This window comes from Macrobrachium nipponense, chromosome 8 (assembly GCF_015104395.2).
Source record: "Macrobrachium nipponense isolate FS-2020 chromosome 8, ASM1510439v2, whole genome shotgun sequence".
NCBI lineage: Eukaryota > Metazoa > Arthropoda > Malacostraca > Decapoda > Palaemonidae > Macrobrachium > Macrobrachium nipponense.
In genome coordinates this window covers 41,285,079-41,307,027 of record NC_087203.1, presented here as the reverse complement: position 1 = coordinate 41,307,027, position 21,949 = coordinate 41,285,079, and the positions used below count along the sequence as shown (strand labels likewise).

The 21,949-nt window shown below is 43.3% G+C and overlaps 1 protein-coding gene across 2 annotated transcripts in view; it reads left to right on the top strand.

The window, feature by feature from the left end:
• The window catches only part of LOC135222712 (uncharacterized), a 135,521-nt gene that overhangs the window by 12,721 nt on the left and 100,851 nt on the right, over nt 1-21,949 (top strand). For both annotated transcript variants that reach the window (XM_064260909.1, XM_064260910.1), the window contains exon 2: nt 17,494-17,736. In XM_064260909.1, the coding sequence (XP_064116979.1) occupies nt 17,494-17,736 (243 nt within the window). The remainder of the gene's footprint in view (nt 1-17,493; nt 17,737-21,949) is intronic.

Sequence of the window (21,949 nt, the reverse complement as noted above, 5' to 3'; positions counted from 1 at the left end):
CGTGCTCCTACCAGGCGCCAGGAGTCATCGGGCCTAGATACTCCTCCCAGGCGCCAGGAGTATTCGGAACTTAAATACTCCTCCCAGGCGCCAGGAGTATTCCGAGGCTTATACTCCGCCCAGGCGCCAGGAGTATTCGGAGAGCGATACTCCTGCCAGGCGCCAGGAGTATTCTGAGCTTAATACTCCTAACAGGCGCCAGGAGTATTCGAAGCGCGATACTCCTGCCAGGCGCCAGGAGTATTCGAAGCGCGATACTCCTGCCAGGCGCCAGGAGTATTCTGAGCTTAATACTCCTAAACAGGCGCCAGGAGTATTCGGAACTTAATACTCCTCCCACGTGCAAGGAGTATTCTGAACAAGATGCGCCTACTAGAAGCCAGGAGTATTCGAGGCGCTCTGCGCCTGCCAAGCGCCAGGAGTATTCCAAACACGTTACTCCTCCCAGGCGAGATACTCCTGCTGTACACCAGGCGCATCCCTCAGTATGAAGAACCTGACACTCGTAAGAGAGTAAGAGAAGAGTCAGAAGAAAGAAGGGAGCCTTCTCCTTCCGAGCCTATCAACCCAGAAGATGCCTCGGAGGACGAAATGAAGGAAGGATCTTCTAATTATAAAGTTCTTTCGTCCCTTCTATTGGAAGAATATGGAGACTCTTTGACGCCAGCTGCTCCCCCTTCTCCACGCTCTCTGTTTTCGAGCACGAAAACACACAAGTCTTCCTCCTTCCTTAAAATGAAGCCTGCTATTTGTTCATGAAACTTACCTGACAGATTATATATATAGCTGTATTTTCTGAAGTCCGACAGAATTTAAAAATTCGCGGCACACGCAGTGGGCGGCCAGGTGGTAGTACCCATTCCCGCCGCTGGGAGGCGGATATCAGGAACTATTCCCATTTTCTATTCATATTTTTTTCTGTCGCCGGTCGGTAAACAAACTGTTTACAGACCTCCGCCTAGGATTTTGAAACTTCATTAGCCACTTAAGTATCCTAATTATTCTTTCGATTATTAACTTGGATTTGTGGCTAGGCATACGCTATCGTAAATTTTTTCATTGCATTTGATGTCTGAAGCTAGTTAGCCTAGTTTCAGACTTTGTTGTCTGCATGGTAAGGTGAGGCTACCGTAACTTTCGGTAGACACTCGCTTAGTATATTGACGTTACATGTTTTCTTTGCATAAGGTAATTAGTGTAATGTGTGACTGATTACGGAAGAAGGAGGATTCAATTACGCATTTTAGAGCGTGTTAGAATCAGGAGTTTTCCTCCACAGTAAACAGAAGTTAGAAATAATGAACCTTCTAACCTCCTGTAGATTTTATTTTGCCTAACCCTGTGGTATTGGCTTACGAGCCTAGAATAAGTGTCTGCTAAAGGATTACATCAAGTAATCTTAGACTAAAGTGCTCGCTCTCCAACCAGTGTTGTGAGTGTAGTGGCCCCTTGTGTTGTGGAGGGGGCGTCAGATCGGCCCCATAATGCCTCTAGGCCTGGACCTCTGTCGGACTCCCAGGACTCAGGGAGAGGGCATGTCGAAAGCCGCAAGAGGGTTACGGGGGCTCCCCACCGATCTGGCGTCCCTTCGGCAGAACCTGTGGACTCTTCCCAGGCTGCTAAAGATCGTGCACGTGCGCGAATCTTGAAAGATTGCTTCTCGTCCTCCGAGGCGTCCTCCCCACACAGGGGTTGGAGTTCTCGGAAGGACTCGCGCCCCCTAAAGAAGCTTTAGAGAAGAGACGCTTTCACGTCCTCTCTCTCGTCACGAGAGGATGAGAGAGTAAAGAGACCCACATTTTCCTCCCTTTTAGAAGAATGCACTGGCTCTTTTCCTAAGGGACATTTAAGGAGGGCTCATTCATCTTGCCCCCCCCCAGAAAAGAGGTGATTTTGAGCCCCCTCCTTGCGAGAACGCTCATGTATATATCATTTATACATTATTAAGGAGGCTCATTCATCTTGCCAGAAGAGTGATTTGAGCCTCCTGCGAGTGACCGCTCATGTATACATCATGTATACATTATTAAGGAGCTCATTCATCCTTGCCAGAAGAGTGATTTGAGCCTCCTACGAGTGAACGCTCATGTATATATCACTTATACATTGTTAAACATGGAGGTTCATTTCCATCTTGCCACGAAATTGAGTGTATTTTGAGCCTCCTGCGAGTGAACGCTCATGAAGTTAGAGCTGTTTCAACCTCGCTAGCATTCCAAAAGAATTTGGTAATCAAGGACATTCTTGATTCCACCTTTTGGAGGAGCAAACTCAGTATTCGTCTCCTCTCCTCATTGCGCTCCGTATACGTTATGTAACGTTCGCTTTACTTCGATAAAGCAAGCTGATAAGTTTTGACGACCGGCAAGCTGCTTTTTGCACAGTCAAACAACTTATGTCTCTGGTCGGCATAAGAAGGGCAATTTAGACGTGAGGAAGCTTTTGGAGGTGCTCGACGTCCTATAAGTAGAGACATTCTCCAGGACGCTCGGCAAGCACCTTGCGGAAGACGAAAGCCATACGTCTTCCTTTAGTGTTCACACTCTTCAGGAGCAGCGTGCGGGCTCTCATGGAGACTCGCATGAGGACGTCCCTTAAAAATATTCAATGTCATACGCAAAACGCGGGTTCGTCAATAACATTGAGATGTTTGGCAAGGTTCGCTCGCCAGGACGCCTCTTGGCGGGCCTTGCATGCATCAAGGCGCTCAACGAGTTCCTCTCTGAAACGTCGTTCAGAGACTTGGTGTTCTCTGCTCAGACACTCGTAGCTGGACGCTTTCCAGGACGCTTTTGAGGACGCTCGGCAGGAAGCTTTTGAGGACGCTTTCCAGCACGCTTTTGAGGACGCTCAGCAGGACGCTTTTGTGGACATTCGCCAGGACGCTTCGGTGGAAGCTCGGCAGGACGCTAGCGAGGACGCTCGCCAGGACGCTAGCGAGGACGCATCGCCAGGTGACGCTAGCGAGGACGCTCGCCAGGACGCTAGCGAGGACGCTTTTGTTTGAAGACGCTCGGCATCCTACACGTCATGACGCTCGGTAGAGCACTTGCCAGGACGTTCTTCAGAACGATAGGCGTCCTACGCATCAAGACGTTCGGCAGGATTCCTGCAAGAACGCTCTTCAAGAGGGCGTCGTCGAAGTAGAGGAAGGAGTTTGGTCTCGTCAAGATGTCTACTTCGCTTTCTACGAAGGGAGCGTTCAATAGAATCCATCACTTGATGAATTCCAGGAAAACTGTAAGCAGATTTCGGTGTCATAAAACGCCTCGTCTGCTTTCGGGATTGCGCTGCCGAAGGGGAACATTAAGGTCCTTCCTGTCGTAAGCCCAGTCTCTAATCAGGAATCCTGCCCCTTCCTCGATTTCTGCGCGGGAATCGGGAAAACTATATGCTCGAATTCCTGGATTTACTTTCTGTCATGTAAATGGGTTAGTTCTCATTGACAAAGATCTTCATAACATTTTATCGCTTAAGCGGATAAGTAACAAATTTCGGAAGAGCTCTCATTCATTTTCAGAACCGAACGTGGACAGTCGTTTTCCTTTCTTTCTCTCTTCCTCGTCCAGGAAAGATGTAATAGAGAAGTTCGATTTTGTTCAAAATTGACTACAATACTTACGTAGTTTATCTTTGCGTCATTTTGCTAACGCATGGGTCGAGTCATATACGCATATCGTATTTACCTCTGCGGATAGAAGCCGAAAAGAACTGTTGTTCTAATGTATTTATTTGACACTCCCTTCAACCTTCCAAGAGTTTTCGGAGTAAGAACAACTCTTCAGGTATTGTTACGACAACACCAACTCAGCTTCTGTATTTAGCGAATTCTGTTTCGTTTAAATAGGCCTGCTTGAGAGTTTCCTTTTGCTCGATAATATCATACCTATTCCTTCGTAAAGGGAGTAGCTGGCAACTCAGGCAGATAGTATTCTGTTCTCCATTGAAGCTTTCCTTCGAGGAAGACTTCTCCTTCACTCTTTTTGATAGAGATCGAGGTGGTCGATCCTCCAATCCTTATTTTGTTTCTTTAAGGAAAGAATTTAGGATGGAGATCGTTGTTCAGAATACTATAAATATACTACGTATATTAACCTCGCGACATGATTCTAACTAAGCAGTTGAATTGTCCGAGGGGTAGGCGCATATCCTAGTTATTCTACGGATTGCGACTTAGACGAGAAGTATTCTAATTGAACTGCAACATCAACTCAGCTTCTGTATTTAGCGAATTTTGTTTCGTTTTAAATATGCCTGCTTGAGAGTTTCCTTTGGCTCGATATTTCATACCTATCCCTTCGTAAAAGGAGTAGCTGGCAACTCAGGCATATAGTGCGAGACGATGATCAAGGCTGCTGTTACTGTGATCTACGCAGTACCGGCTAGCTCGGTGTCATGCGCTGTTGGTTACGTCTCTCTCTCCCTTGCGAATGGCTTAATAAACCGTCTCTTTGCCCTACAATCAGGATTTTAGCCTCGGGTTGAGGAAATTTCTAGTAATTCTTGAATGATCATACCTGCCGTTTACTTAGAAAAATTTCAACAAGATATCTCTTATACTTGTTAGGTGCTGTTTACCGCACGGTAACATTCTGTACGAATCTACCGCGGCATAGCACTATAATAATGCTCTCCTGCTTATGCAAAGCGCAGCCTTATTTAGGGAAGGAAGCAGGCTGAGTGAGGGAATGGATGAGTTTGCTGGGGACCATTTCCCTCGCTGGAGAAGCTTGTTTTCCCTGAATAAACAGCAATTCAGACCTCTACAAATTTTCCTCACGAAGAAATTGGAATAACATCAAAGATCTGTAATTCTAATTTTCTCTCAACGGCTTGAGGATCACCTCAGGTGATAGCGAGAGGGTGCCAGACATCCGAACAGAGAACAGATGTTCTGGCACATTGTCTGAAAGAATTGGAAGCCAAATTAGTCGGCTCTTTCCAGTTCCTCGAAGGGTGAGGTTGGATCGAGTGGCCCAAATCATCTCGGATAATTTCTCAGCTCTCTCATAGCTCGAGAAGAGAGAATTGGTTATGGGCTTGGGCACGGAACGTAACGATCCTCAATAGGTTCGTTAATCTAGTGCACGTCCGTGGGGGGTCTCTCCTCGATCGAAGGCAACAACTACTGACGTCGAGTAATCCTCACTTAGAAGTATGTCGAAAAAGTGAGGAGAGACTGAGGGGGAGTCCTTTCGTTAAGTTTTTTCGTAATTTATTGAAGACGAAGGAGCTTCCTCTTAAGTTGTTCCCTTATTCATGATCCTAGAGGATTAGCTTTAGTCGCCACATGTTGGCCTCTAAGAGGTTGGATTCTTTCACAGAGGTCAGGTAATTCAGAGGAATTGTCCAAAGACCCTTCCCGAGAGAATCGGTTTTGTAATCAAAACATCGTCGCTTAGTGAAGTATCTAATAGTCTCTCCTCTCTGAGTCTGAAAGCGTTCAGACTACGAGAAGCGATAAGATCTTCAAGATTAATGGCAGTCTCTGGCCAAGGCAAAGCAGTGCTGCCTATTTCAGTTTTCAATCGGAGGGGGCCGTTTCTGGAGATAGTGAAGGGAAATGACTGTTCCTCCACCTCGACCTCTGTGAATTCGTTATGGTTCTATCTTTCCGTATGAAGTATGAGATAAGATAGAAGTCCTAACTGTTGTAGAATATGCAAATATGTTGTTGACGGCTCTAGGCTCAGAGATTCGGTTCTGTCAAACAACAAAGCTTCACGATCTTGAGGTCTGTGGAGATCTGTATTCTCTGGATCAAAGGTTCCGGCATGGAACTTAGACGTAGTCTGAGTTTCTGATGCCAAAAGCATTCGAACCTATCCTTTCTGCGAACTTAATACACGTGACCAGAAAGGCTAATATTCTAACCGCTCTAGCCACGGCAAGGAGGGTTAGTGAGGTTTTAGCCATCATCAGAGGTTTTTGGCTTTAAAGGACTAATGGGCGGTTTGTCCGCTAAGCCTTCCGTTCTGATAAGAACGAAAAACCTGTCTGACCATTGACCCGAAGGCTTGGAGACCAAGGGTATGGCACAAATTATTGGGCAAGTGGCATTAGAGAGTCCTGTGCCCTGTAGGGTCTCTCAAGTTTTATCTGATAAAACTATAGAAAGTCAAGGTCAACAGACAATCTGCGGTGTTCCGTAAAAAGACCAGACTAGTTCATGTCCAAGAACAACCCTGGCATGATAGCCAGAAGGGAGGTTTCTTTTAAGAGGTCCCATTCATTATGTTTGCATAAAGATTTGAGATTTTTTCTTAATATCAATGCTCAAGAGGTGAGGGCGCGGCCTCGGAAGCATTTCAACAGAGCATGACACTCAGTAACATCCTGAGTGCACGCTTTTGCGAAGCAACTCTGGGTTCGCTTCACACTCCCGACAATCTGCGGTGTTCCGTAAAAAAAGACCAGACTGGTTCATGTCCAAGAACACCTGGCATTATAGCCAAGGAGTTCTTTAAGAGGTCTCATTCATTATGTTTGCATAAAGATTTGAGATTTTTTCTTAATATGAATGCTCAAGAGGTGAGGGCGCGGCCTCGGAAGCATTTCAAACAGAGCATGACACTCAGTAACATCCTGAGTGCCACGCTTTAGCGAAGCAACTCTGTGTTCGCTTCACACTCCCGACGGGATGTGAAGACGACATTTCAGATCCGTAAGTCGCTAGGACCATACATATCCGTAGATATATTATGGGTGCAAGAAGCAACACGAATCCTATCCTATAGAAAAGGGATAGGTGTGCTTTTAACTTTGAAGGGTTGGTCGCTTGAGGCGCGTTCCTTTTCTTTAGCCTAGAAGTTATGGAAACTAACTTTGATAGGTTAGGTCAGGTGGTGGTTTTAGCTTCGGTGCCCTCAAAAGTATGGTCATATGGTTCTTAGTCACATTGTGGTCACGCCCCCGTGACAGATCATCTAGAGCGCACCAGCATTACAGGTCTCTACCTCGCTGGCAACTCTAGTAACGCAGAAGCAGACTTGGTGACAGTAATCACGAAGTCGGCTATGCCTAACAGGTCAAGGAACAAGATGTATATCATCTACTTAATTTAGTTTCCCAAAAATCCTATTCTGTCTCTTCCCACCATACCGAAGGTGGGATTCAGCTATATATATATCTGTCAGGTAAGTTTCATGAACAAAATGTTATTGTTATAATACAATTAAGTTTGTTCATACTTACCTGGCAGATATATATAATTAAAGTGCCCACCACCTCCCCTCAGGAGACAGTGGACTGATAAAATATGAATAGAAAAATGGGAATAGTTCCTGATATCCGCCTCCCAGCGGCGGGAATGGGTATATACCACCTGGCCGCCCACTGCGTGTGCCGCGAATTTTTAAATTCTGTCGGACTTCAGAAAATACAGCTATATATATATCTGCCAGGTAAGTAGAACAAACTTAATTGTATTATAACAATAACATTTCTATGAGGAGGGCTCTTCAATCTCTTGACTCCTGGTTCAAGAAGAAGAAGGAGTTAGGAAGGACGGTCTTTTGTATGCCTCCCCCTAAACTTACAGGGAGGAGAGGCATTTGGTACGAAACGGGAGAGAATATGGGATTGTCTCTGTCCGTTTCAGCTGAATCAGACTTCTCGAGTTTGGTGGATTCGTCGAGAAGGCACGCTTTGAATTCAGCGAAGGTAACATGGGGCCTTTCGGAAACGGACCACCTCATCAAGGGACTTTTTCACACTTTAGAAGTTTTTAACTTCTTAGATTGGTCCCTTGGGGTTCTGGCCAAGAAATCGCAGGAAAAGGAACAACTCGACCCAGAAACCCTAAATAGCATCCTCGCCTGCATTGATAAGGCTGTTCAGGATGGATTCGGCTGAGGTATGCTCTCTCTTTGGTGCAGGAGTTTTAAAGAAGAGGGCGGTTCCACAGTGCTTTCCTCACGAAGGCCGTCTCTCGTTCAGAGAGCCGCCTTATTGTTTGCGCCTCTCTCTGAACACCTTTTTCCCTCGCAGTTGGTGAAGGATATCGCGCATTCTCTGACTGAAAAGGCCACCCAGGATCCCTCCTTAGACAATCCTCAAAGGAAGAGTAGGCCTGTGGCTAGTTGGGGGAAAAGAAAGTGGCTCGCCCAGCTCAGCAACAGCCCTTTCGAGGAGGTCTTCCAACTAGATCGATCGCCAGAAGGAAGTCAACCGAAAAGAGAGGTAGGTCTTCCTTCCGTCCCTTTAAGAAAGGGAAGTGAGAAGTCTGTCCTCCAGACACCCGTAGGAGCCAGGCTACATTCGTTTGTGAAAGCCTGGGAAGACATAGGAGCGAATCCTTGGACGATGTCGATTATCAAGAAGGGATATCGCATCCCATTCAAGGACATTCCTCCCTTGACAACATCACCGAGGGAATTGTCCGCCAGATACAGGGACCCTGTTTCTGATGGATACTCTTCGTCAGATGGTGGAACAGATGTGGGACAAAAGAGCAATAGAGCTAGTGCTGGATTGCAACTCCCCGGGGTTTTACAATCGCTTGTTTCTTGTAGCAAAAGCCTCGGGGGGATGGAGACCGGTACTGGACGTAAGTGCGCTGAACAAATTCGTTCGAATAACAGAAGTTCAGAATGGAAAACGTCTGCTTCAGTCCTTGCAGCACTGCGGCAAGGGATTGGATGGTGTCCCTAGACCTTCAGGACGCATATTTCCACATCCCGATCCACCATTCGTCGAGGAAGTACCTTCGATTTATGTTCGAACGAAGGAAGAGTCTATCAGTTCAGGGCCCTGTGTTTCGGCCTGTCCACGGCTCCTCAAGTCTTCACAGACGTGATGAAAAATGTAGCAAGGGACACTTACATTTGAAAGGGATAAAACGTGTCCCTGTACCTGGACGACTGGCTCTCAGAGCCAGGTCGCAAAAGCAGTGTTGGAGGACCTGTCAACAAACACTGGAATTGACAAAATCATTGGGATTGATCGTGAACCTCGAGAAGTCTCAGATGATCCCCAGCCAGAACGTGGTTTATCTGGGGATTCAGATGGATTCTCGGGGTCGAGTTTTTCCATCTCAAGAGAGAATAAAGAAAGGCTGTGCCACAGTATCGAACTTTCTAGGGAAAGAGCGCACTTCAGCGAGGGAATGGCTGAGCCTTCTGGGAACCCTTTCCTCGCTCGAACAGTTCTTTCTCCTAGGAAGATTACATCTTCGACCGCTTCAGTTCTTCCTAAGAAGAAGTTGGAGTTGGAAGACAGGTCAGCTCTCGACACGTTTCCAATCTCGCAAGAAATAAAACATCATTTGAAGTGGTGGTTGATTCCATTAAAGGAAAACAATGGAGTGTCCCTGCAAGTACGGAACCCAAGCCGACATGTTTTCAGACGCCCCCTCGGAGTCGGGCTGGGGGGCAACATTGGGATCCAAAGAAGTGTCAGGCACCTGGTCAGCAGAACAGGTGTCATGGCACCTAAATTGCAAAGAGCTCTTAGCAATTCATCTGGCGCTAAAGAGCTTCGAACACATAGTCAGAGGCAAAGTCTACAGATAAATTCAGACAATACGACAGCCCTGGCTTATATCAAGAAGCAAGGAGGGACGCACTCTTTTGCTCTGTACGAGCTGGCAAAGAGATCTATGATTTGGGCGAACCAAAGGAAGGTAGTTCTTCTAAACAAGGTTTGTCCAAGGGGAGAGGAATGTGAGAGCGGACAGATTGAGCAGGAGGTTCCAGGTCCTTCCCACAGAATGGACACTCCACTCAGAAGTCTGGCAGAGCCTTTGGCTCCTTTGGGGGAAGCCTCAAATAGATCTTTTCGCCACATTCCTCTCCAAGAGAATACAAAATTTTGTGCCCTGGTGGAAGATCCCCGGGCTTATGCAACAGACGCCTTTCTCCTGGACCTGGTCAGGGATAGACGTTTACGCTTTTCCCCCGTTCAAGATACTGGGGGAAGTAGTCAGAAAATTCGTGGAATCCGAAGGAACCAAGATGACTCTGATTGCTCCGTATTGGCCAGCTCAAATTTGGTTCACAGAGGTTGATGGAATGGACGGTGGACTTCCCCAGATCTCTTCCAAACAGAATAGATCTGCTCAAACAACCCCACTTCGAGAGGTACCATCAAAATCTACCCGCTCTGCTTCTGGACTGGCTTTCGACTATCGAAAGACTTGTCAGAGCGAGGGGGTTTTCTCGCCAGGCAGCAACGCAATTGCTAGAGCCCGCAGATCATCTACTAGGCGACGTGTACCAATCGAAGTGGGAAGTTTTCAGAAAACTGGTGCAGGTCGAAGAAGCTGTCCTCTTCCAGTACCTCTGTGACCGAAATTGCGGATTTCCTTCTGTTTCTTAGACAAAAGTCGCATCTCTCGTACCAACCATTAAGGGGTACAGGAGTATGCTTTCAGCAGTCTTAGAAACAGGGGATTAGATCTAACGAATGATAAGGATTTGCACGACCTCATTCGTTCTTTCGAAACGTCAAAATCACTTGAACCTAAGTTCCAAGCTGGAACTTAGATGTGGTTCTTAAATTTTTATCATCAGAGGAATTCGAACCACTTCACACTGCTTCGTTTCGTAACATCACTAGAAAGTGTTTGTTTCTGATGGCTCTGGCAACGGCAAAAAGAGTCAGTGAGTTGCACGCCCTTGAATCAAGAGTTGGCTTCAAAGGAGACTCTGCAATTTGTGCATTTCAGTCCCTTTTTCTTTGCCAAAAATGAAAAACCCTTCGAATCCCTGGCCCAGGAGCTTCGAAGTGAAAGGACTTTCTAGTCTGGTGGGCAGAGAGGCAGAAAGATCCCTTTGCCCAGTTAGAGCTCTAAAATTTTATCTGGACAGGAAAAGAAGCAGTTGGGGGGTTCGCAAAAAGGTCTTTGGTGCTCAGTGAAAGACCCCAAGAGAGCAATGTCCAAGAACGCCTTAGCCTTCTTTGTTAGAAGTGTCATTGCAGAAGCTCATAAGAATTGTCCAGATGATTCTTTTAATCTTTTAAGAGTGAGAGCCCACGAAGTTAGGGCAATCGCAACCTCTGTGGCATTCAAAGAAATATGTCACTCAAAGAACATTTGGACGCAACTTATTGGAGATGCAACTCCGTGTTGCATCCCATTATTTAAAAGACGTGCGAGTTACGTATGATAAATGTTTTTTGTTAGGTCCGTTTGTGTCAGCACAGACGGTTCTGGGTAAAGGAGGAAAGCACCAATCCTTATTGTGTACGTAACCCTCTGTCGGATGTGTTCTCGTGTTTTCGGTGTATGGGAGTGTCAGTTGTCGCACAAGCGGCCTTCACTTCGCTTCATTTGAAAATCGATGACATCTGACTATTAGAGGGGTACAAAAAATTTTTGTATGTATGAGTTTCGAGTTTGTGGTTGTTTGCTAAGAGTTTGGGGATAACTCTAGCAATCTTAGAACTAACACGGGTTAGGATCGGGTGATCGGGATTGGTTGCGTGCTCCTTAAATAAGTGCGTGTTGTCATATAAGCGGATGTGCTCCCATTGACAAACGCCAGTTAGTTCTGTCGAGTAAGTGGAAGAGACCCCATCGACAGATCCACAAGAATTCTTGGCCACAGTCACTATCTCGCTAAGGTTCTTGAGTATGAGCAGGCTCCTGGGCAGTAGCCACGAAGTCTTCCATCTAAGAAGGTAGGAACTAAGGTTTATTTATACCTACAACATATGTTGTTTACCTGTCTAGTCAGTTAGTTAGCTGTCTCTTGCCCTCCACCAAAGGGTGTCAATCAGCTATGATATATCTGACAGGTAAGTTGAATGTATGAAAATGACATTGTTATGATACAATAAAGTTTCATACATACTTACCTGGCAGATATATACAATGAAGACCCACCCAGCCTCCCCGCAGGAGACAGGTGGAAGAGAGAATCTGATTAGAAAACGGGAATAGTTCCTAGTCCTGCCACCCAGAGCAGGGCGGTAGATCACCTGACCTACCTGTAGCGAGTGCCGCGAAATTTGAAATTCTGTCGGGAACGACGGAGTCTATAGCTATGTATATATCTGCCAGGTAAGTATGTATGAAACTTTATTGTATCATAACAATGTCATATTGTTATTTTACAATAAAGTTTTGTACATACTTACCTGGCAGACATATACGATTGATGGCCCGCCCAGCCTCCCCTCAGGAGACAGGTAAAAAATAAGAGAGAAAAAATCTGGCAAGAAAGGTATGTTGGTTCTTACACCCGCTTCCCAGCGGCGGGTAAGGTAGATCACCTGACATACCTGTCGCGTTAGCCGCGAGTTTTGAATTCTGTCGTGACGTCAGAGACGAAGCTAAGTATATGTCTGCCAGGTAAGTATGTACAAAACTTATTGTAAAATAACAATATCATTTTTCCCCCCAGTATTCTTGGGTAAAGGTAGTTTGTGTTTGCATGGTTACCCTTATCTGTACCTCTCAAACATTGAGGGCTGACAGTGGATTACCAGGATGTGGCAAAAATATACGAGTAATTATTGTAGTGCCAAGAGCATTTGTAAAGTGCACTGAAAATACGCAAGATGAATTGGGAAAAACATATGCTTCCTGTGAGCCATCATGAGAGAAAAAGAAAATGATGGTTAAGTACCATTTAACAGTGTTAGCCTATAACCTAACCTAACCTCATCACTCTTTGGAGGCATGTAGAGGAGATTCTGTATTCTGTACTTCCCATTTTCATGATAGCAGTTTCAGTTTCTTCAAATATTGTCTAATCTTTAATGTGTCTCACAAGTTAAGCCTAAATTTTTTGCAGCTTACTTGCAGTAAGAAATGTTAATACTTGTTGAATGATCTGGTAATAGGACCTATCACCAGGACTCGAATTGCTTTTAAGATGTTAGACCTCTTAACTATAGTATGTAATTTAGTTTGGCATAGATGGTTTGCAGAAGAATCCAGTTACTGTTGGCAGTATGAGGTTCCAAAGGTCATGAATTTTTTTTTCTTCTTTTACTACAATCCCCAAATTATGTTATGTATGTTCACCAAAATATTGTCATAAAATATAAAATATAATGATGGAACAGAAACAGCAAGTATGAGGAAAACAGAGGAGAAGATGGATGTAGCAGAAATGAGAATGTTGAGATGGATGTCAGGAGTAACAAGGGAAGATAGGATTAGAAATGAGTATATAAGAGGATCGACAAAGGTAGTTGAAATATCGAAGAAAATACAGGAAGGAAGGCTTCGATGGTATGGACACCTATTACGAAAGGGAGGCCAAATCATGTTAGAAGACATACGATGGAAATAGAAGGTGGATGGGGTGTAGAAGGAAGGAGGAGGGGAAGACCAAGAAAGAGATGGCGTGATTGTGTAGTTGTGTAGGGGAAGATATGGTATTGAAAGGTATAAATGAGAACGAGGCACAGGACAGAAATCGATGGAGACGACTCATTCGCAATGGCGACCCCATATAAAAATGGGTTTAAGCTAGGAAGAAGAAGAAGAATGATGGCATTGGTTAGAGAGAGAAATCCTTTGAACCAAAAGTTAACTAGCTAACAGTTACGTTTGGTGGGGTTAAATTCTTAGCTCAGTTCAAGACAGTAAATAAAAAGTTTTGTAGAATGTTAAATGTAAAGTCCTAACACAGGGTCAGGAATTGGGAATGCCATGGGAGAAACTCTAAAAGCCTTAATGAGTAGAAGTGGAAGGTCTTGGGCAGGCTGGAAAGTATGTGAGCTGAAGTGAGACGTAGAGCTAATTGGCAGTCTTTCTAAATTATGAATATAGCTTTGAAGGAATTTTATTCTGCATAGATTATTGGAGAATGGAGAGAGGTGCTGATAACAAGTGAAGGAAGATCCTCGTTCCTAATGGGTTTGACTCAACATGGTTTAAAACTTCCTTCTCCTCCATAGAAATCTCTTATGCCATTTATAGTATATTTAGCATTTCTAAGCATCTATTAGTTGATGCATGCACCCACTTTGGTTCACCCTGAAAACTATCTGCATAGCCACGTTGGCTATCCACTTTATTTACTAAAACTGCACAAAGTAACTATTGAATTTCTCACAGAATTATGTTTTGAAGAGACAAGTTATTCTAATTGTGACATTGAATCATTATTTTAGAAGTTTTGAGGAAAACTGAAAAGTGAATGTGTTTGCCTCATGTGTGAAGAGATATTCCAGTCTTATAAGTAATGTGTTCATTTAATGCTTTATGAAGTTAATCAGCCTTGCTTAGTCTGCAATACTATTTTGATATTTACCTGTATTGTACTATTGAACATAGTACTAGGTATAGAATGAGTTCAGTCCCCAAAATGTAGCAAAGGTAGTCTTTATTTTGGCTAATTATTTTGAGCGGTAGAATGTCAGCAGTGTCTGTTAGATGATCCATACTTTCATTACGAATGAGATTGCATCAGTTTTTTTTAAAATGAAAGTTATATGTAGACAGACTGGGTTTGTAAGGAAAGATTTTGTCCTTTTACATAGGATTATTACACTTGTAGCCAATTTTTGCATTACAGTAGAGTACATATTTCTCATTATGAGCTGGAATAGGTCATTGAAACTTGATAATAAGGTAGTTAAGTGATATAGGTTGGTGTATGGGTGGAAACCCCACCCCTACTCCCATTCACTCCCCTGCCATCATCAAGCATTTATTTTCTTTGGTGCTGTCGAGTAAGAAATCTTGTTTCTCTGACTGGCTACAATGGAAACTTCTCTCATCTGTTAATCACAATTTGAATAATGAAAGATATGAAGGACATACGTAATTGGAAGTTAGGTCCTCTGTGACCTTGATGTTAGTGTAACTAGTTTCATTTTTCTACATTTGTGATAGGAGTATGCTGGCTGGTCTCCTTCATAGTTGAAATGCTCTGGAGCAATGGAGGAAGGCCAAAAGATGTCCACTGGTTTGTTTGAAGAGGATTTCTCTCCATTTAATACATTAAGTAGGGCAGCTGCACATCAAAGAAGCTTGTGTAATCAGTTCTTTGTCGTGGCCTTCATTGGAGTGTTGAGAGATGGTTCCGCTTGGTAATACAATTGTCCTTTTTCTTTCTGCGGCTGTGTCCACTAAGGAACTTAATGCAATTTTCTTACTTGTGGGGATACCCCTGTAATATCAAGTAAAGGCTATAGTCTTCCAGTGTCATTTCTGCCTCATCATATCTTGTACTGTTGCTGAGAAGAAGCAAACTTGGAAATACTTAAATTTAAAAATGCGTGTCGTCGTCATCGTCTTCCTCCTCATTGAGAGCTTCCTCCGTGTCTCCTTTTGCCTCACCTTCCTTCTGTGGGAAGTAGAAGTTTTGAGAGCCATCTCATGTGGAGTATGTTGGACTTTTGAGTGAGCACATTCCTTCTTTTGGGGTGAGCAAGAGGATTTGTTCACTTGCTCTGTGTGTGTGCAAATGATGCCAGGTGTGTCTGTTTGCCTCCAAAACATTATTGCTGTCCTGGACACTTCCCCTGTTCCTACCTCTGGTGAGGTATGCAAAGAAGAGTTGGTGTTACTTCTTGCACAATACACAAGATACTCATGGTTCTCAGATCACTAATATATGCAGACAGAAGGTTCACATACAACCAGTTGCTGTTTTATGTTACTGCTTGTGTTTTGATGATCGGTATACATAGGATTGTGTGAACCCTCATATTTGGATATAATGTATGCATAAAAGATCCCCAGATACACTGTTCTACCCTGTCTTTAGGACAGAACCTGGTTATATGAAGTTTTTTGAAAGTGAGAGTTCAGATACATCTTAGTTTGCCCCCTACCAGTGGCCTATAGTATCAGATTCTAATAGAGGCTCCAGAAATCATTGCTCACTTGCTCGTGATCATGCATAGGAACATGGCATTTCTGGTTGGAGAATCTGTTTTGCCACTTAACCTAACTGTCTTTCTGCCCAAGGATTGGGTCTTCTACATAATAGGCAATGGTTTGAATTCAGTGTAGAAACAAATTGGAAATTTTTACTCGTATATTTTTCCTAGGTATGTAAACCAGAACCTTTTATCATAATTTCACCTTGACCAACTGCATTGTCACTGATGGTGAACGAGAAAGTGGCTTGATAAATGGCAGGTTAGTCTGGGGTTCCTCCCATCGCCCACCTACCATGTTAACTACTTGTTACAAGTTTCAGTGACTGATTTTTAGCTCGTGCTGAGGATATTTGCTACATAAAAGACACTGGTGTGTAGACCTAGAAAAAGTACACTAAGGGTGTTTTAAAAATTTGTGATATCATGATCAATCCCTATGTTTGTTGGATATCATAAGTACAGTTTAGTATTAATATTTGTGATTTCCAGGAATGTTCTAAAGTGGCTCTTGTGGAAAGTACTAAGATGCTGATAAATAACATTTAGGATCTAAGTGAGGGCGCTGTCAGCAAGTGATGGCAGTGGCCAGCATCTGAGTTCAGTCTCAGATGCTTGCCGTGAAATCTCGCGACTCTAAGTGGCTCAGTGGCAGGTTAAGTGAACATTCAGAAAATATTTTCTGGACAGCAAATAGACTCAGCTTGGAATGAAACATCAATGGATGAAAGTAAGTTTCAGATACTAGGAGGACTTTATTCAGGGGATACTATGAGTGTAGAGAGTGACTGTTTCTCTGTGTGGACAATTAATGTGGTCATTTACTCCGTTCAGTAAGTCAGATGGAAATTTCCCACCTTCCAGAGTCACTCCCTCTAGTGGGCAATGGTTTTGGGTTAAAAAGACATTTTGCCCTCTGCTTATATTGTGTATTTACGGTATTTTTCTGAGAGTAGATTGTTCATTGATTTCATCACTGAATGAACATACTGAAGTTCTTAAAACACAGTAGTTATACTCAGACTTAGTGTTTACTACTTTAATTCTAACAGTTTTTTGACAGCGTGAGTTATATATCTAGCTGTATCTCATAAATTTATATTTAGATATTAAACCCACATGATTCTGATTCAGCTCAAGAGGGGTTAAATACTAAAATAGTACATAGAGTTTAATGCAGCTTCCAGTCTCTGTCTCTACCTGCTATGAGTTATTTATTCTGAGCATGAGAAATTTATTCTTAAGCATGAGAAAATTTCAATGTTGTCTCAGCTTGTCTATTAAAATTTTGTTATTGAAGCATGGTGATGTGTGTTGTATGTAAGGAAAAATTTCCATTATCGAGCAATATCATGAAAACGTTCTTATTTTGTAGTTTGTTTTAATGATATTGATTTTGACACTTACTACTTAATAAAGCGTACTGTCATTTTGAGTTACCAATCATGCTTCAGCCCATTATGTTGCAGTACAAAATGAACTGCAGTAATTTACATTAAAGTTTCATTTCCAATACCCTGAAGAACTATAGTTGTGATTGAGGCAGAGCAATTTTTCTGTAGTTTTGGGTATCATCTTTTGATTCTATCTGATTTGATATTAAGGTTGTACTTAATAGATGCTTTGGATTTTTTTATCGGTCTTTGACTTTTCATTTCTCATGCTGTAGTCAACCTGAGCTCATTGTAGAAAAAAATTCCCTTGCAGAATATGGACGCTGCCAATTTTGAAGATGAAGAAACCATGAATTTTAGTGATAATAATGAAGAATTAGACAAAGAGGATGAGGAGTTGGAGGATGAGGGTGAGGAAGAAGCTGAAGTTGAAGAAGAAGGTGAGGTAGAGGAGGAGGAGGAGGAAATAGCATCTGAAGAAGAATTTGACGAGAGTCTGAGGGATGAAGGTTCCAAGAGTGAGACTACTGAAGAGGAAAGAAACGATGCAGGAAAGGTAAGTTAAATTTGAGTGTTTGTAATTTACATTGCGCTGTATGTAGTGTTAATATTCTTTATGCTGTAGGTTCACTGATTTGTTGCACAGTTCATATATATACAGTATATAACATCAATTGTGGTCTACATTACTCGCACCCATCTTGTCTAAAAATCTTTCATAAATGCTATATAGTAAGTTTGAATGAAATAATTTATCATATGGTGTTGAGTAAATACTGAAGTTTGAGTTTAAAGTAAATAGTTTATCATATTGATATTCAGGTAAATATTCAAATTTGTTTTCATTCACTTTGAGGTGTAATCATGTGGGAAAAACAATTCAGTTACTTAACATGAGATCAATTACCATCTCTAACTGTGACCAGGCTCTGAACTCAAGTACAGTAATACCTTGGGTTACGAATTTAATCCGTTCCAGAACCTGCTTCGTAACCTAAAAAAATTCGTAACCTAAATGGATTTTCCCATAAGAATGTTATAAAAAGCAAAATAATGCGTTCCACCCGACCATGAATGACCATTTCAATTCATATTTTTCCATTTATTTTTGTTCACTAAGGTTGAAAATTCGTGTAGGAATTACATAAAATTATAAAATTGAAGAATGAAATTAAATATAAACACTAGATTTAATATGCATGCACAGTAAAACCTGAACTTTACCTTTGGCGAAGTGTGGCTGCTGGCTTGACGGAGACGGGAGGAGGGGAAGGGTGAGGATGGAGAGGGTTATGGCTTGGGGGGGGAAATCTCCCTCCGTGAACACTTCTGGAAGACTTTCTGGTTCTTTCTCTAGAGAGCACCGTTCACTACAATCACTAATTTTACGCTTACGCGACACGTGTCGTCTTTCACAATTTTGAAAAAATATTTTTCTATGGAGGCTTGCTTTTGCCTGTTCTTTAAAATTTATAGAAATGACCACCCCATTATCGATAAACAATTTGTTGCACGCCCTGACGCGCCTTATCGGGTGATTTTTCTCGATAAAACTTTAACAATTTCCCAGTGTTTCAAAAAATCCTTGATCTCGCTTGAAGGAAGCGAACTGTGCAGCATCTTCACCCCTCCTACTCAGATGAGATCTCCTCCGTTACCTGTCTCTGTTGTCCTTGTGTAGCTCCAACAGCTCGTCGGTCGTCAGCTGCTGCCCATGCTCAGTCCAGGAGGTCCTCGATGTCGTCCGTGTCAACCTCCAGCCCTAAGGAACATGCCCAAGGATACAATCTCGTCTTCAACTGCCCCCTTCTCGACGGTTTTCCAAACCCCTCAAAATCTCGTTCAGCAACGCAGTCGGGCCACAGTTTCTTCCATGCAGAATTGAGGGTTCTCCTGGTGATTCCCTGCCAGGCTTTGTCAATCAGATTGAGGCAGTTGTAAACAGAAGTAGTGATCCTTCCAAACTCTCTGAGGGTAAGGTTGGTGCCTTCCGTCATCTCAAAGCAGCGCTGGAACATAGCCTTCGTATACAATTTCTTGAAATTGGCGATAACTTGCTGGTCCCATGGGCTGGAGTATTGGAGTGGTGTTGGCGGGCAAGAACTTGACTTTAATGAACTTGAATTCGTCCAGTAAGTCCTCTTCAACGGATGGTAGGATGGGCAGGAGCATTGTCCATCACAAGTAAGGCTTTGAATGGGAGGTCCTTCTCCCGGAGATACTTCTTCACCTCGGGACCAAAAACCTCGTTCATCCACTCGACGAACAAGATCCTTGTCACCCAAGCCTTTGTATTAGATCGCCACATAACGTGCAACAGCTTCTTCTGCACGTTGTTTTTCTTAAAGGCGCGGGTGGATTTTCCGAGTGATACACGAGGAGAGGCTTAACCTTGCAATCCCCGCTTGCATTAGCACAAAACAGTAGGTTTAGACGGTCTTTCATGGGCTTGTGACCGGGAAGTGCCTTCTCTTCTGCCGTAATGAACGTCCTCCTGGGCATCTTCTTCCAGAATAACCCTGTCTCGTCGCAATTGAAGACTTGTTTGGGGGGGTAGGGAGGTATTTCTCGGGAATCACGAGCCTTTTAAACTCTTTTACGTAAGCCTCTGCCCCCACCTTCGTATCTGAGCTTGCAGCCTCACCATGGCGAACAACACTGTGGATGCCAGTCCTTCTCTTAAAATTCTCGAACCAGCCACGGCTCGCCTTAAAACTGTCTTTTTCACTGTCTGCTGATGTGCCTGGCTCATTTTTACTCAAATCTTCGTAGATCTTACGAGCCTTTTTCGCAAATGATGCCTCTCACTATGGAATCTCCTGCCAGCTGCTTCTCGTTTATCCAAACCATGAGCAAATTTTTCTACATCGTCGAGAATATAAGGCCGTTGTTTCGTCAATACTGTGACACCTTTTGATGCTTTACTGGCTTTAATTTCTTCCTTTTTCTTCAAAATAGTGCAGATCGTTGATTGCGACCGCTTGAAGAATGCTGCAATGTCTTCACGCGCTCGCCATTTATCATGCATTGGATAATTTCCTTCTTCATTTCGACTGTAATCATCTCCTTCTTTCTTATGCTTTCCTTCTTGCTGCTTGCCTTCGTCATCTTGGGAGCCATTGTCTTTAGTATTGGGTAATAGTAATGTATAAGCACTATCCACGGAAAAAAAACAACACGTGCGCAAATCACTAAACAAATTTGAGAGCGTATCACGGACAGATGCGTTCAATCTTAACACCAGCGAGATAGTGAAAGAGTTATGGTTTTTAAAACGGGTCAAGGGATGCGTGCGTGGGAGGAAGTCACGTGACCTCGTAAGTTTTGGCCGAAAAAAATGCGTTCGCCAGCGAGATAGTGAAAGAGTTATGGTTTGAAAATGGGTCAAGTTGGATGCGTGGGAGGAAGTCACGTGACCCTCGTTAAGTTTTGTTTGGGCTGAAAAAAATGCGTTTGCAGATCCCACGCTCATCCGATGTCCGATGTAAACAAAGGAGGCGGCCTCAAATGATAGAAATTCGCGCATTCGTATTCAAGTGAAATTCGTATTCAGAATGAGGGCGTCACTTCGTAAGTTAAAAAATTTGTTATATACTAATCGGTTCGTAACCCAAAGTATTACTGCATACTGCAGAAACAAACCTGTCTCCTCATGTCTTACACTATGGCTGACATGTTTGGCCAAGCAGAACTCTATGGCCAATTGTATGCTGAATGGTTCAGCAGAGGTGCACTCACTACAGTGTTTTTTGTATGGCTCACTCTAAGTGTTAGTATAGAATATTTGTAGTGTCCCCTTAGAAACACCGCTGTTTTGGTTATTCTTGTCACTTTTCAGCCAACAAATTGGAGAAACAAATATATTCGAAACCACATACAGTTTCGGCAGCATCATGCTCTCTCTTCACTGAAGAGGGAGCATGACACTCCGAAACTGATAGTGGTTTCGAATATATTTGTTCTCCAATTGTGGTTCAAGGTTTCAAAGTTCAATACTGATTTGTAATCATTATTTTGTTCATGAAACTTACCCTGTCAGATATATATATAGCTGTATTCTCTGAAGTCCGACAGAATTTCTAAAACTTACGACACACGTAGTGGGAGTTAGGGTGGTTAGTACCCATTCCGCCGCTGGGAGGCGGGTATCAGGAACCATTCCCATTTTCTATCAGATTTCTTCGGTCGCCGGTGTCGTAAACACCTGTTTACACCCTCCACCTCAGGATTTTGGAAAACCTTTTCATATTGCTTGAGTATCCTCTTGACTTTTGGTTTTTTGATTGGATCGTAGCTTGGCATACGTGATTTGGACTGTTTTTTGATTTTGGTCTTAGAATTTCCCTTAAAAATGTCTGGATGTAGTTTCTGCTAGCGCCTTAGGGTGTGCTCGAAAGTGGAATGCAAGGTTAGGCTTCCAAAAGCCTTGGTTGATCCTCACACATTGTGTAAAGGGTGTAGGGGGCAAGAGTGTAGATTTGATTTGCGCTGTAATGAGTGTGAAAGCTTAGATGATTTGCAATGGAAGACGTATGAATCCTACGTTAAGAAGTTAGAACGTGGATAGGATTAGGAGGTCTTCCTCAGGAGTAAGTCGGGTAGCAGACAGGGTATTAATGTATCCCCTTCTAACCCTCCTTTAGAATTTGTGTCTCCTAACCCTGTAGTGTTGCTTCGGGCCCTCAAGTGGTGTCTGCGGAGGGTAATGCCCTTTCGCTTATTCTAGATTCATTGAAGACGCTTGAATCTAAAGTGCTTGCCCTTGAAAA